Below are 15,258 nucleotides of genomic sequence, written 5' to 3' on the forward strand. Positions count from 1 at the left end.
GACCAGAGCTCCTTGTGCGGTAACGTCTAGCAATTTAGTCAATAAATTCTTTTTTGTTCTTAAATTTTCTATGCATACGTGCCGTCCTGTGTTTTTCATTAACTCTTGAAGTGCCATTATTTCACCCTCCAAGGATTTCATGCGTAGAGTTGTGTCTCTCGTGACATTGGAGGTATACTGTTGACACAGCTGTTTAATTTGCTTTTTGGCAAAATCCCACCACTGTTGCACCGATTTAAAAGAAACCTTTGTGGTTCTAAAATCACTCCAAAAATATTTAAACACATCAATAAAATGAACGTCTTGCAATAAACTGGTGTTAAAATGCCAATACGCACTCTTATGTTTGAGTTTACTTAAATACACAGTAGGGAGAACCATACAATGAAACGTAAATCCTACTGGTATAATTACAAAACATCTAAAAGCACTTAACTGGTGTTTAAAACCATAAAATTTATCAATCTGGCCATAGAGAGCATATTATTATAGGAGTGCACCCAGGTATACTGCTTTTGCATGTGGTGAAAATTTCTCCAAATGTCCACAAGGTCACAGGAATTCATTAACTCGACTAGCCTTCTACGTGATGGCATATGGGGCTCTACATGATTCCTGTCTATACCCAGCTCTGTACAATTAAAATCACCCCTTGAAATTAAAAAATCATCAGAGTCACAATTCTTCAGGACATTATCTAAGGTTCGTAAAAATAACATTCTTTCAATGGCTGCGGTCGGGGCATAAACACAAACAAAAACAACCCACCTATTCTCATATTGTGCTCTAACCTTTAACAGTCGACCCTTTATAATTTCATCAACTTGATAAGAACAGGGTATAAAATTATAGGAAAATAAAATAGCTACTCCCCCACTGGTAGTTGGCTTATGACTTAAAAAGGATAACCCTTTAAACTCCCTGGCCCAGTCAGCAGCATTACTGGCATCTATGTGGGTTTCCTGAGCAAAGATTACGTCAATTTTCTTTTGCTTTACCGTTTCAAATAACAAAGATCTTTTATTTCTTTCCCTTGCCCCATTTAAATTCAACAAAGCAATTTGAAACTCACTCATAAATATGAGGAAAAATAATAGCTTTACGTACATAATGTCTAGGATTGACTCACTATCATTATAGTTTAACATTACATTGAATTTTGTAAGGATTTTCTTTAGACGGTATCCCTCCTGATCAGTGAAACCCCCTTCTCCCATGAACCCCCTTGTTTTTGTAACGAACTGTTCCACATCTGGAAAAAAACTCGTCTATCCTCACATTCCTAGCATGTTTAGTTTTTTTCAGAAAAGCCTTGATGTCGTCCACGCTATATTCATGGCTCGAAAAGCCACTTAGACTACACTACATGTAATACTACAGTCTTCGCTCTCACTCTCTACCTCCACAGAATTCACCTCCTCTGCAACATCTTTCCTCTTAGCCTGTGCATGAGGACGGTTTCTCCGTCTCTTTCTCTGGGGCACCTTGAACACATTCTCTTCTGTATCCATATGAGAGCTTTCATGCCCAACTTCATCAGAAAGGGACAGATCAACACTATCTAGTGACACCGTACTGTCCTGTGTATCCTTATCACATAAATCAGGCTCACTCTCAGCCTTCTCTTCTTCACCTGGTTTAGCACCGACACCCTGGTGAGAGGGGCCAGCTTCAGGTGTCTCCACCTGAGAAGGTGCTGTTGCTCCCTCTCCCGGTGTGTGGGCCCCATCCACCCCAACGCCCTCTCCAGCAGTAACCTCATTACCAGCGGCATCGTTAGCATTATTACCATTTTCGGGATTCACATGTTTTTCCGGACAGGCCCGCACCAGATGACCAGATATACCGCACCCAAAACACTTCCTTGTAGTAGTAGCAGCGTAAATAACATAATTAAAATCTTCCACCTTTACATTGAGTGTCAGATCCAGATCATTATTATCCTTCATAACCATGTACACAAACCGTCTGAAAGACACGATATGTTTTACACGAGGGGATTTACTTGTAATCGCTATCTTCTTGATCTGAGAGACCAATTTTCCATAGCGGGATAAAGTTTGTGATAGAACCTCATCTTTAATAAAAGGAGGAACATTAGACAAGATGACTTTTTCAGATGGGGTTGATAAAGGAAGCACTAAGTGCTTGTTTACAGAAGAAAACAGAATGTTGTCGTATCCAACACTCTCCCCCACGGCCAGACCAACCTCCTCAACGCTGGCGGTAGTGGCTACATTTATAGCATGCTGCCGCGTGAGGGAATCATACTTCCCCGTACCTGAGGTACCCATGCTCCAACCATGGAAACAGCCGCCCAGGCCAGCGGGAAAAATCACACACACACGCACATACGCACACACACTCACACACATGCACAACAAACAAGAGTAAATTAAGACTCCCTCAGAAAACAAAGACCTAAAAGGACATCTTATTTCTGAAGAAAAGATAGATAGAAAAATGAACAAGCGAACTTTGGAGCAGTGGCCTCGGCCACGCTCCGCACACACTCACTCACTACCGCTCGACTCCGCCCACTCACTCAGTCCATGCGCACACGAGAGAGGGAGAGAGAGAGAGAGAGAGAGAGAGAGAGAGAGAGAGAGAGAGAGAGAGAGAGAGAGATGGGACAGAGTTTATTTGATGCTTTTTTGTCTTCTCTCTCCATTGGTTCTAATGATTAGTGACTGACCTGAGAAGATACTCTTTGGACAGCCGGGCTGATCAGATCCTCCATTTGCGTAATAATCGATGTGTCCGAGTGAATCCCGATATCCAAATGCTAATCATAAAAATCCAACAAAGCTTCGTTTTGATATAAAATCATCCTTAATGTTGTTTTAGCTTCAGTAAAATTTCACAAAGAAACGTTTTGAGCCAAACAGAAGAGAAACTCACCGTCCATGTCCGTGTGCAGAGCGTCAACAAAATGAGCGTCAGACGGATCCAGGCGCTCGTCAGGAGATGTTCCTCGGAACGACGGACCTGCCGGATCCAGAGCTGATCCCAAACACCAAGGACATTTCAGTTTTAGTCTTTCAGTACTCAAGGGTTTCAGCACTCAAGTTTAACTGCAGTGTTTCAATATTCGAGAGTTTCAGCACTCAAGTGTATCTGCAGTGTTTCAGTATTTAAGAGTTTCAGCATTCAAGTTTAACTGCAGTGTTTCAGTACTCGAGTGTAACTGCAGTCTTTCTGTACTTGAGTGTTTCAGTACTCGAGTGTAACTGCAGTGTTTCAGCATTCAAGTCTAACTGCAGGGTTTCAGTACTCAAGTTTAACTGCAGTCTTTCAGTACTTGAGTGTTTCAGTACTCACATGTAACTGCAGTATTTCAGTACTCGAGTGTTTCTGCACTCAAGTTTAACTGCAGTGTTTCTGTACTTGAGTGTTTCAGTACTCGAGTGTAACTGCAGTGTTTCAGTACTCGAGTGTAACTGCAGTGTTTCAGTACTTGAGTGTTTCAGTACTCGAGTGTAACTGCAGTGTTTCAGTACTCGAGTGTAACTGCAGTGTTTCAGTACTCGAGTGTAACTGCAGTGTTTCAGTACTCGAGTGTAACTGCAGTGTTTCAGTACTCGAGTGTAACTGCAGTGTTTCAGTACTCGAGTGTTTCAGTACTCGAGTGTAACTGCAGTGTTTCAGTACTCGAGTGTTTCAGTACTCGAGTGTAACTGCAGTGTTTCAGTACTCGAGTGTAACTGCAGTGTTTCAGTACTCGAGTGTAACTGCAGTGTTTCAGTACTCGAGTGTAACTGCAGTGTTTCAGTACTCGAGTGTTTCAGTACTCGAGTGTAACTGCAGTGTTTCAGTACTCGAGTGTTTCAGTATTCAAGTGTAACTGCAGTGTTTTAGTCACCACCCATTTTAGACAGATCGGGGCGCTTGTCAGGATATTTTCCTCTGAACAACTGACCTGCCGGGTTCAGAGCTTATCCAAAATATCAAGAACGTTTTAGTCTTTCAGTACTTGACTATAACGGCAGTGTTTCAGTATTTAAGTGATTCAGTACTCAAATGTAGCTGTGTTTCAGTACTGGAGTATTTCAGTACTGGAGTGTTTCAGTACTCGAGTGCAACTGCAGTGTTTCAGTACTGTAGTATTTCAGTACAGCAGTGTTCCAGTAATGGAGTGTTTCAGTACTGCAGTGTTTCAGTACTGAAGTGTCGCTGTTTTACCTGTAATCCTGCCAATGGAGCCATTAAAATTTGCACCAGTGAAGCCGGAGATGTGAGCTCCTAAACTCACTCCAATCATGTGGATGGAACTGAGATTCAGTCCTGCTTGCTGCAACACACACACATACACACACACACACACACACACACACACACACACACACACACACACACACACACACAGGGTTAAGTCCAAAACTAACACACCTTTAAGCCAGGCTTCATTAAAGTACCTTCTTATTGATGATCAACACTGTGTGTGTGTGTGTGTGTGTGTGTGTGTGTGTGTGTTTGTGCGTGTGTGTGTGTGTGTGTGTGTCTCACCTTTATGAAGTGTGTGATGTTGTTGGCGACAGGCCGTGTGTTCTTCACCACCTGGAGGTAGTTGATGTTGGTTGCTCCTCGGTTCCAGTCCACCACGATGACATTGATGTCTCTGCGCCTCAGGATGGACTCTACTATTCTGTTCATCCAGATGGGGGGGGACCCGGTGGGCCGGTAGCCATGGATGAGGAAGGTGCAGGGGCGGGAGCGGTTAAAAGTGGGTGTGGCAGAAATGTCTTCATAGGACAGCACCTTCCCGCAGGTGACATTTTCACGTGTGTAAAGAATCAGACGCACCACCAGAGACGTACCGACTATAGAGTGTTTCAGATCCAGATCAGTGATCTGCTCACACTCCTCACCTACACACACGCACACACACGCACACACACGCACACACACGCACACACACGCACACACGCACAATGAGTGGACAGGAAAATCCTCCATACTTTATTCCCATTCTTTCTTTCTTTCCTCCATCCATTCTTTACATTCGCTTTCTTTGTCTTCCTTTCCTTCTTTCTTTTTTAACATTCCATCCCTCCTTTCTTAGTTCTTTGTTTTCCTTCATCACATTGTTTTGCTCTTTCTTCCTTCTTTTCTTTCTTTACTCTATCCACTTTCTTTTTCATTCCTTATTTCTTTTAGGACTTTTTTCTTTTAACTCATTGTTTAAGCATTTTTTTTTGTCTTTCTTTTTAGCTTGAGCCAGTTTTCTCTTTCTACTCTTCTTTCTTTCAATCCTTGTTTCATTTTAGCTTTGTCCCTTCATTATTTCTTTCTTTCATTTTTTGTTTATTTTCATGTTTTTTTTATTAACTCATATGAACAATTTTTCCAGCCATCCTCCACCACTCATCTCATGTTAGAACACTGTGTGTGTGTGTGTGTGTGTGTGTGTGTGTGTGTGTGTGTGTGTGTGTGTGTGTGTGTGTTTTGTTTTGTGAGTGGATGTTTTGGGGGTTTTTCATAGTGTAATTTCATCACAGTTACAGTAAAGCAGCTGAGAAATGAAAAACATCCCCCCACCTCCCACACACACACACACACAGACATACACACACACACACACACAAACACACAAACACACATGTGTTTTTGTTCTGTGGTGAAGCATGGTGTAATAGTGTTAAGTAATGGTGTAATAAAACTGAAGGTTATTCAACGGATGCACAAACATTGTTGGTCATGGTGGGTGTGTGTGTGTGTGTGTGTGGTTAGAGGTCATATGAGGAGGAGAACAGAGAGTGTTGGATGATACTCTACACTAACACGAGTATTAAGTCAGTGTGTTATTACTGGCTTAAAGCAGAGGAAACTGAACAATGTGTTACCCGCAGTGACAAAAACAGAAAAACCCCCAAAGTTTCTTAAAAAATGTTATGTTCTGTTCAGTTCTGTTCTGTTTCTATAGACCTTTTAACTACAGACAGTCTCACAAACAGTTTTACAGACATGTGGATGTAGATTTAATTTTATATCCTTGATGAATCCAGAGGCGACAGTGGTGAGAAAAAAAACCCTGAGATGACACAAAGGAACCTTGAGAGGAACCGGACTAAAAGGGGAACTGGGTGACACCGAATAGTGCAACTATAAATCATTACACTTCTGTAACTGTATGCTATAAAGTCAAACAGTCTGGAGTGTGTTGAGAGGAAGGGCATGTGAGGCACAGACAACAGTTTGGGGCAGGGTGGTGTGGGGGCAAAAACCAGCAAACGTTAACAAAAAAAAAAAAAACGTATAAATGTACAAAAACTGCAGACAGCGTGAAGGACAATGACACTTTGTAGATGATAGTGTAGTTTCACCTCCATTACTCACATCTCGTAAGGCCCCGCCCATGAGAGCGTGGGAAGTCTGAGTCACACCACTATTGAAAAGATCTACAGAACATCAGGGTCTTTTTTCCATTCTTTTATCTTAAATCTATAGCATTTGAATCTCAATTCACGCAATTCTCACCATCAGCCCAGAACTTTCAGGATTCCTTCAACTGAAAATGCAGCTGCAACTGATAAACGAATAAAATATACAGATAAACAAATAAAGAAATCAGCTAAACAAACTTTACAGCATAGTGTTTGGAGCAGTTTCTGAGTTTATACAGAATGTCAGAGATGCTGTAGTGTTCCTCTAATCTCTAATCCCCACAGCGATGATTCTCCTAACCATTATATTTGTAAGTTATTAACAAACAGCACTTTGAGCTTCTCAACTCTTTATAATTAAATGTAATGTTCTGAAACATCTGTGAGATTCAGGTCTTCATTAACCTGGTTCTGGATGACCTGAGCTGGGAGTTCAGGAAGTAATCCCATCCCATCCAGACACACTAAGGTCCTGGAGTTCAGGCACGAATGTGAGAACACGAGCGTAAAACTGCGGATATCTTACAGGATCTTAACTAACTTCCTGTCTGGGTATTTTTTTTTCCCAGAAAGCTGTGCAAACATTCAGGAAAATAATTTTTCCTGACACAATGTCTAAAATGTGTGCCCCATGTTATTTCTTGTGTTTTTTTTTTGTTTTTTTTTAAAGAAAATGAACTCATAAGCCTTAATAAAAATGTCTAAGAGAAGGAAAAACCAAAATATACTATATTATAATATTTATCGTGTCCAAACTTTCACCTTCTGTAAATTCCTCTGTGAGTCTGTTTCAGTACTGCATGTCTAATCCATTTTTAACCCCGTTTCACAGTCCTGTGTTAATCCTGGGTCTAAGGATTTCCCTCGGTCGTGTTAATTGCGGTCTGGATCCATCATCATGATGAATGTTCTGATCCTCACTACAGTTTTCAGAGGATCCATAAATCATTCTTCACAGCCCTGATTGTACAACACATCCTACAGGATGCCTGGGTCTGACTCATCACCACCAAGTGTTTCTCTCAAGAAAATCACTGTAAGGAGTCAAACACCTTTTTAAAATAAATAAATAAAAATCATTAATCAAATCACAGTGGGGGGAGTGAAGAGAACACAGACGAAGCAGTGAGTGCCGAAAGAAAACCAGTTTGTTAGTGAGTTCTGGACTTTACAACAACATGTCCAATCAGACTGGCTTCCAATATTGCACTGCAGCACTATAACTATCAACCTTCGAACTCTAGAGACCCTTTCGAACTCTAGAGACCCTTTCGAACGTTGTAAATCTAGGAAACTTTTTAAGTCTATTAAAAACATTGGGATGTTTGCTGGTACATCATGTTACAATCTCCTACATCTCCTCCTACCTATAGCTGAGCTACTGTACCTAGTTTACTGGAACAATCGGATACAACACAGAGCTCCATGGTAACACTGTTGTCATGGTTACGGTGCAAGTGAAACTCATGTGAATGCAGCATGGATTTGTGAACAGTAAGCCGAGGAAAATTATGGACTCATGTTTGATCACTGCTGAAATACAAACTGGCCCTTGATGTGGAAATTGTGTGTGTGTGTGTGTGTGTGTGTGTGTGTGTGCACGCGCGTGTGTGTAAGTTCAGCTTTACCTCTACATATGGTGAATGGCATCAGTATGATAGCTATGAGTAAGCAGTGAGTAATCCTGAACATCTGAAAGAACAGAGACACAGAGAAAAAAAATCTATCATTTATATTATCTGACCATTTAAAAATAAAATGGTAAATATAAAAAATAAAGGATCAGGGACCTTTATGGCTAAAGCAGAACCTTGTGAATAAAATATTCAGGATTTAAATGCATTAATCATAGTAGATCACAGATTAATAATCAGCAGCTTTAATAACGATCACTTCACCTGTAGCTGGTGTTCTGAAAACAAGATAGAAATTAAGATTTATACTCGTTCAAACATAAAAGCTTCTCTTCCTCTGCACAAACATGCTATCCGTTTTGTCATTTGTTTGCTAGCAACGTTAGCATTAGCTTTCTATTGGTTCAAAAATAATGTGTAGTCCATCAGTCGAGTTAGCTTCTTTGGGTTTTTTTTTTTTTAACATGCCGCTATATTGATGATCAGTACACCAGTGTGTTTCCACATTTAAGCTAAAAGTACAACTTCTTTATCAGTCCACATCACTTCCTCATTTCTGCTTTAAACTTTGGGAGGCGAAGCATAAGAGAGGTTTAATGACTCTAATCTGTACTGAGGAAAATTAGGTTGTTGTCCAACATGGAGGCCCTCAGAAAAGCACAAAAACACCTTCCAGTGTTCAACTCCACCCTGAAGTTTAGTTCATGTTATTAGATGTTAGTTAGCGTCAGTAATTTTGCTGGCATTACTTAATAATAGCATGTTAACACCAAGACACACACTGCACACACACTGAACACACACTGCACACTGAACATGTCTCAGCTGATCTGGAGTAAAGTGGACGTTGTGGACGTTAAACTATTAGAAGAAATTTGTTGAATGGAGATTGAAATAAAGCAAATATCGTCTCTGTAATGTTTAAAGATAATGTTTTTAAATGTAAAGCTTTGTGTGTGTTAAAGAAAGCTCGAAGTTTATAAAAAGCATTTTACACTTTTATTCCTGAACATAAAGGGTTAAACACTACAGGAACATAGAGATACAGAAAGTTTAGTTTATGATTAACCAGGAATAAGAAACTCCCCTTCATTTCACATACAAACACAACTTTGTGTCCCAGACAGCAACAAAGTCAACAAAAGCAGCTGCTTTTCATAGCTTCACTAAGTGACGTTAACAGACCCTGCGATTAAAACATTCAGAACAGTGTGTACAGGTACATGAGATCGGATTCTCGGAATGTTTCTGCCTGAAAATAAAAGCAGCAGAAGACTGATGTGATAAATGTGACAGCCTCTCTCTCTCCAGTGGAAACCATGTATGATATCCCGTTACAGGTGCTCACCTGAGACACGTTCGTAATGCCAGGTGTGAACACCATCTCACCTGTACACTCGTGATCCCATCAGTAAGAGGGAATGTTAATGCCAGGAGTGAATGAGGCATCAGATACAGCTCAAGAGCTTCAGTTAACATTCACATTAAACCTCAGAATGGAGGAAAATCTCAGATACAGTAACTCAAATACCCACTTTTTACATCTGTGCTGAGAAGAAAAGCATCCCAGAACACACAACACCTCAAACCTTGAGGTACAACAACAGAAGAGTTGGGTTCCTCAGTGCATCGGACACACACACACGCATATACCCACACTGACCCAGATTGTACCGATGAAGATCAGAAAAGCATCACCTGGCCTTTATCCCATCTTCATATATATTCATACAGATGTATGTTTATACACGTGCCAAGTGTATACGCAAATATAGGTGTAGGTGTAGAACATGTACACACACACACACACACACACACACACACACACACACACACACACACACTTTGTGTGTTTGGAGCTAAAACAGAAACTGCACTAGTTCTCAGCTATGAAGCAGAAAAACTGGTTTAACACACCCATATCTCTCTCTCTCTCTCTCTCTCTCTCTCTCTCTCTCTCTCTCTCTCCACACACACACACACACACACACACACACACACACACACACACAAACACACATGCTTACAGTGTTTCTAACACTGCACACACACATTTCTGTACTGTAACAAGTCAGTGTGATTTCCATGTCTGTTTTTAATGTCATTAAAAGTAAGGTGTGTTGTGTAGGTGTGTTGTGTAGGTGTGTGTGTGTGTGAGAGAGAGAGAGAGAGAGAGAGAGAGAGAGAGAGAGAGAGAGAGAGAGAGAGACTCTCCCTGTTTTCACAGTCAAAAGAAGCTCAACAGTCAACACACCTTTCAGACCGCTTTTATGTAAAACTAACCATACACCTGCTCAGGTATTTCATTAAATCTAATTAAAATAAAGACACAGATCTTACCATGACGACCTCCTACAGCTCCTCAACTCTCAGACAGAAACCTCTGTGTGTGTGAGGGGGGGGGGGTAGAAAGTAAAGAAACTCAGCTGACACTAATTTTAGCTCCACCTCCTGCACGCAGACACATACACACACACACACACACACACACACACAGAGAGAGAGAGAGAGAGAGAGAGAGAGAGAGAGAGAGAGAGAGGTGCTGCATTCCTTTCTGTAAGATAATCTTTGCACTTCCAGTACAGGAAGAAACAAACTAAAGAGACACAATAAGTGACAGTGTGACATTTTCCACCACACACAAACGTAATAAATAATATCTTTAAAAATAAATAAATAAAAATAACAAATAATACAAATAAATACACAGATAAAACTTTTTCACTCTAAATAAAAACAATTAACTATTACTAATAACATATTACCTAAAAATTAATACATAAAATATATACTCTCATCAGTCACTTTATTAGGAACACCTGTACACCATTCATGCAGTTATTTAATCAGCCAATCACGTGGCAGCAGCACAGTGCACACAATCATGCAGATACAGCTCCCCAGAGCTTTACTTAATGTTCACATCGAACATCAGAACGAAGAAAAAGTCTGATCTCTCTGACTTTAACCTGGGATTTTCACAAACAACAGTCTCTAGAGTTTACACAGCATGGTGCAAAATTCAAAAAACATCCTGTGAGCGAAGATCAGAGGAGAACGTCCAGACTGGTCCAAGCTGCCAGAAAGTCGATAGTAACTCATATAACCAGTCATTACAACCGTGGTGAGCAGAACAGCATCTCAGAAAACACAACACATCAAACCTCAAAGTGGATGAGCTACAACAGCATAAGGCCATAAGGTTCCTCTCCTGTCAGCCAAGAACAAGAGTCTGAGGTGATCACAAGCTGTATTAATTTCTTTAACTTATTTTTAGCTTCGAATGAGGTCCCTTTCCAGAACCTTCAAAGGTCCCTCAGTGGTGGAGAGAACTTCCAACCTCAATCCGGACCGCAGAATCTGTCACTATCTTCACAAAAATGACTGAAAAAATGACCTCTTCTGTCGTCATCGCCCATTAAAAAATAAATAAATCTGCACTTATACCTCATCTCTGCGCACTTTACTCCTCTAGAACTAAATTAAAAATCCTGTATGCTTGCACTACCTGTACTGTTCTCTGCTTGATATGTCACTTTTCTTGTATTTTCTGGTTTGTAAGTTTCCTAAATGAATAAATGTAAATGTAAATGCAGTAATATTTTAATATTTACAGGTTGGAATTTACACTAGAAGCTTTAAAAGCAATAATGTTACAGGGGTGCCAATATTTTAAAGTGTAACTTGAACAATAATGTGTGTGTTATATATTGACTATGTTTACATGGACAGCAGTAATCTAATTATTGACCTTATTCTGAATAAGACAATATTCTAATTAAGGTGTTTAAATGAGTCGCTTTTAGAATATTCCTTTCATGTGCCTGTTTTATGTGTTATAGAACATAGATAGATTAACAGCACACGTCATTACGTCACCGCGACACACCGTCCGAAGTTCCCGCAACAATTTCATGTATAAATGTTAAGATCCCGCCGGCAGATGGCGCTGTGGCGACAACGTGCACGAGCGGCTTGAGAGCGCGCATGTGCACGTGCTTGAAGTGCCCATGGACGCTAAAGCTGTGTCAAGTGTTGCCAGCTGTCGGCAATTAAGAGACTCGTTACTTAAACCCCTTCGCGTTGCTGTGCACATGGCGCGGCATTAAAGTGTTAAAGTGTTAAAGCAAAGTAAAGTGAAGGGAAGTGAAGTGGAGAAAGGACCAATGGTGAACAGACTAATAGAGAAGAAGACGGAATGAATAATGGTGCCAGGTTGTGATGTTGCCATGCTCTGTCTGTTTTCCTTTTCCTTAGTTTATGCCCTGTCATAGTTGAGCGTGTTTATGTCCTGTCATAGTTAAGAATGTGTTTATGTCACGCCATAGTTAAGAGTGTTTGTGCTATGCCTCGTTAAGAGTGTTTATGCCATGCCAGAATTAAGAGTGTCGATGTCATGCTCTCATTAAATGAAGTGTTCACGCTTTAGTCAAATGAAGTGTTCATGCTCTCGTTAAATGAAGCGTTCATGCTCTAGTTAAAAGATGTGTTCAGGCCACAGTTAGATGTGTTCATACCATAATTAGCGGAGTGTTTACTGCCTCATTTCTAGTTACAGGAGAACTGTTTAAGTCAGTTAAATGTGCTAGAGTTTCCACACCCTGTTAAGTCTCATGCTCTTTGCTTAAGTTTTATGTTTAGACCTGGTTTCCTGCCTCCTCATGTGTTTAGTTAAGTGGCAAATAAAGACTGCACTCATGGGCTTACTTCCTGTCTCGAGTCCTGTTTCGTAATAGAATGCTGCGCCTAACTATGGGAGTAGCAGGAGAACAGAAAAAACATAGAGCCCAGAAGTCGACGCCAACCGTCCCCGCTATGGACCACAGTAGACATTTATGGAGCTTCCCAATCCATTCGACGGATTTTTCGGTTCCCTGGAATATTTTCTGGTAGATTGTTCGTTTTATTTCTCCAGCCTGTTAGACCCCAAGCCAGAGGAGAAGCAATGACTCCAATTCGTGTGGTCCCGGTTCTTTGGACCGGCCCGTCAGTGGGTGCAGCTTCTATTTGATAAGGAATGTGGGAACCTTGATAGTGTAGAACAGTTCGTGAGGTTCATAGTTCATGAGGCAGTTCGGGAGTCCGGAAGCGAGGGCCGAGCTAGAACATCTTCGGGGGGGTGGTAAGTCTGGCAGGCAAACCTGCCCTGCCGTTTACCCGCTACTATAGGCAAGCAAAGGATATCCAGCCCAAGGTTAACCTGGTGATCTCTGGGCCCCTGTCTGAGGTCAACTTGGTGGCCTCAGAGCTCCAGCCCGAGGTTAACCTGGCGACCTCTGGGCCCCCGTCTGAGGTCAACTTGGCAGCCTCAGAGCTCTAGCCCGAGACCTACGGGGAGGTCTCAGCTCCAGAGCTCCAGCCCGAGGTTAACCTGGCGACCTCTGGGCCCCCGTCTGAGGTCAACTTGGCGGCCTCAGAGCTCCAGCCTGAGGTTAACCTGGCGACCTCTGGGCCCCCGTCTGTGGTCAAGTTGGCAGCCTCAGAGCTCCAGCCCGAGACCTACGGGGAGGTTTCAGCTCTGGAGCCCCAGCCAGAGGTTAACCAGGCGACCTCGGAGCTCCAGCCAGAGACCCGTGGGGAGGCCTCCTTGTGTGTTTAGTTAAGTGGCAAATAAAGACTGCACTCCTGCGCTTACTTCCTGTCTCGAGTCCTGTTTCGTAACAATTAACATACAGTTCGTCTTCGTTATGGTACCGTATACAGTTTTGGGTGTTTTTATTTTTAATTTCACAAAAGCTTCAAGTGCAGTTCATTATTTGTCATGCTATATGTGCAAATACACAATTGTTTGAAGCCGTGGGCTGTGTCCGAAACCGCATATTTGCCTACTATATAGCAGCTCAAATACATGTATTTCACCTACTATACAGCAGGTAAGTACGTGGTTTCGGACACAGCTGTGCTCTCTTGTTTGCCATCAAACGGTTGAGCACTGCTGTGTGTGTACGTGTCCTGTTGCAAAATGCGGTGAAAACTCCCACACAACGTTAATAGTGTGATTAAGGTGTGTACATGTCTATAATGCACGTCAATAATGCAAGTAAAACAGGAATACTCCACGTCTTAATTCCATTTGTGTTTACTTCGAGTATGACTTTAGTCTGATTAAGGTAATTAAAAAGTGCTGTTTACATGCTAGTTTCTTAATCAGAATATCGTCTTAATCGGGTTAATATTGGATTATTGTTGTCCATGTAAATGTACTGAGTGTTTTGTACCGTAGATCATCACACTACACACACTTAATAACATTTAAAATGTTTATTATGAAATTATAGAATTATATATACATATAACAAACTAAACTGTTTATATATATATATATATATATATATATATATATATATATATATATATATATATATATATATATATACTGTATATATAGCAGTCTATAAGTTAAATGCAATAAAATTTTCACTCTTCAGACAAAATAGGATAGGATTAAAAGTCATTTATAATAACTACATGCAATTTACGGTGTGGTTTCAAATATGTTAACTCTTTCTTAATATACTTAACTCTTTCAAATAGTTTTTGAAAATGTTAATTTCTAAATGGACAAAGACCATGTCAGATGTATTCACTGTCTCAGGTGCAGCTCAGACTTTACAGTACAACAAATCATCCAAATCAATATTATCTGACAGTAGAGGCTTAGCGGTTAGCATGTTTGCTTCACAGCTCCAGGGTTTGGAGTGCGAATCCTGACTCTGCCCGGTGTGCCCTGTGCTTTGGGGGCTTCCTCCAGGTACTCCAGTTTCCTCCCCCTGTCCAAAGACACAACCCTGATCAGAGGTCAGTATTCTCTCATTTACTTCTTTAACCAGCACTTTTTCAATATTGTGAAGTGAGGTTGATTGAAATGTCCAAATTGTCCATAGTGAGTGTGTGTGTGTGTGTGTGTGTGTGTGTGTGTGTGTGTGTATGTGTATGTGTGTGTGTGTGTGCCCTGCAATGGGGTGGCCCCCTGTCCAGGGTGCCCTTGTGCCCCAAGGCTCCCCACGACCCTGTACAGGATAAATGCTACAGATAATGGATGGATGGATGGATTTAAGCCTCATCACAATTCTGAAAAAGCACTGGTTAAAGAAGTAAATGACAGAATACTGGTCTCTGATCAGGGTTGTGTCTCCTCGCTTGTATTGTTTGATCTTCGTGCAGTTTGTGATATATACAGTAGATTATTTCACACAGTTGTGTTTCAACAAAGCCAGATGAGAGACTCCAGCTTAATAAAG

At 41.1% G+C, this 15,258-nt stretch overlaps 1 protein-coding gene across 2 annotated transcripts in view; it reads right to left on the reverse strand.

Annotated features, from left to right (window-relative positions):
• The window catches only part of lipia (lipase, member Ia), a 15,991-nt gene extending 5,548 nt beyond the window's left edge, over positions 1 to 10,443 (reverse strand). The window contains exons 1-6 of one of the 2 annotated variants that reach the window (XM_017492594.3): positions 10,358 to 10,443; positions 8,012 to 8,075; positions 4,507 to 4,868; positions 4,183 to 4,291; positions 2,902 to 3,003; positions 2,696 to 2,785 (exon numbers count right to left, since the gene is read on the reverse strand). In XM_017492594.3, the coding sequence (XP_017348083.1) occupies positions 2,696 to 2,785; positions 2,902 to 3,003; positions 4,183 to 4,291; positions 4,507 to 4,868; positions 8,012 to 8,075; positions 10,358 to 10,360 (730 nt within the window). In that variant the 5' untranslated portion in view covers positions 10,361 to 10,443. Of the gene's footprint in view, positions 1 to 2,695; positions 2,786 to 2,901; positions 3,004 to 4,182; positions 4,292 to 4,506; positions 7,986 to 8,011; positions 8,076 to 10,357 lie in introns of those variants that run through there. The other variant, XM_017492592.3, reaches the window with a different exon arrangement.
• Between the last annotated feature and the right edge of the window lie 4,815 nt (positions 10,444 to 15,258).

This window comes from Ictalurus punctatus, chromosome 18, assembly GCF_001660625.3.
Source record: "Ictalurus punctatus breed USDA103 chromosome 18, Coco_2.0, whole genome shotgun sequence".
Lineage (NCBI taxonomy): Eukaryota > Metazoa > Chordata > Actinopteri > Siluriformes > Ictaluridae > Ictalurus > Ictalurus punctatus.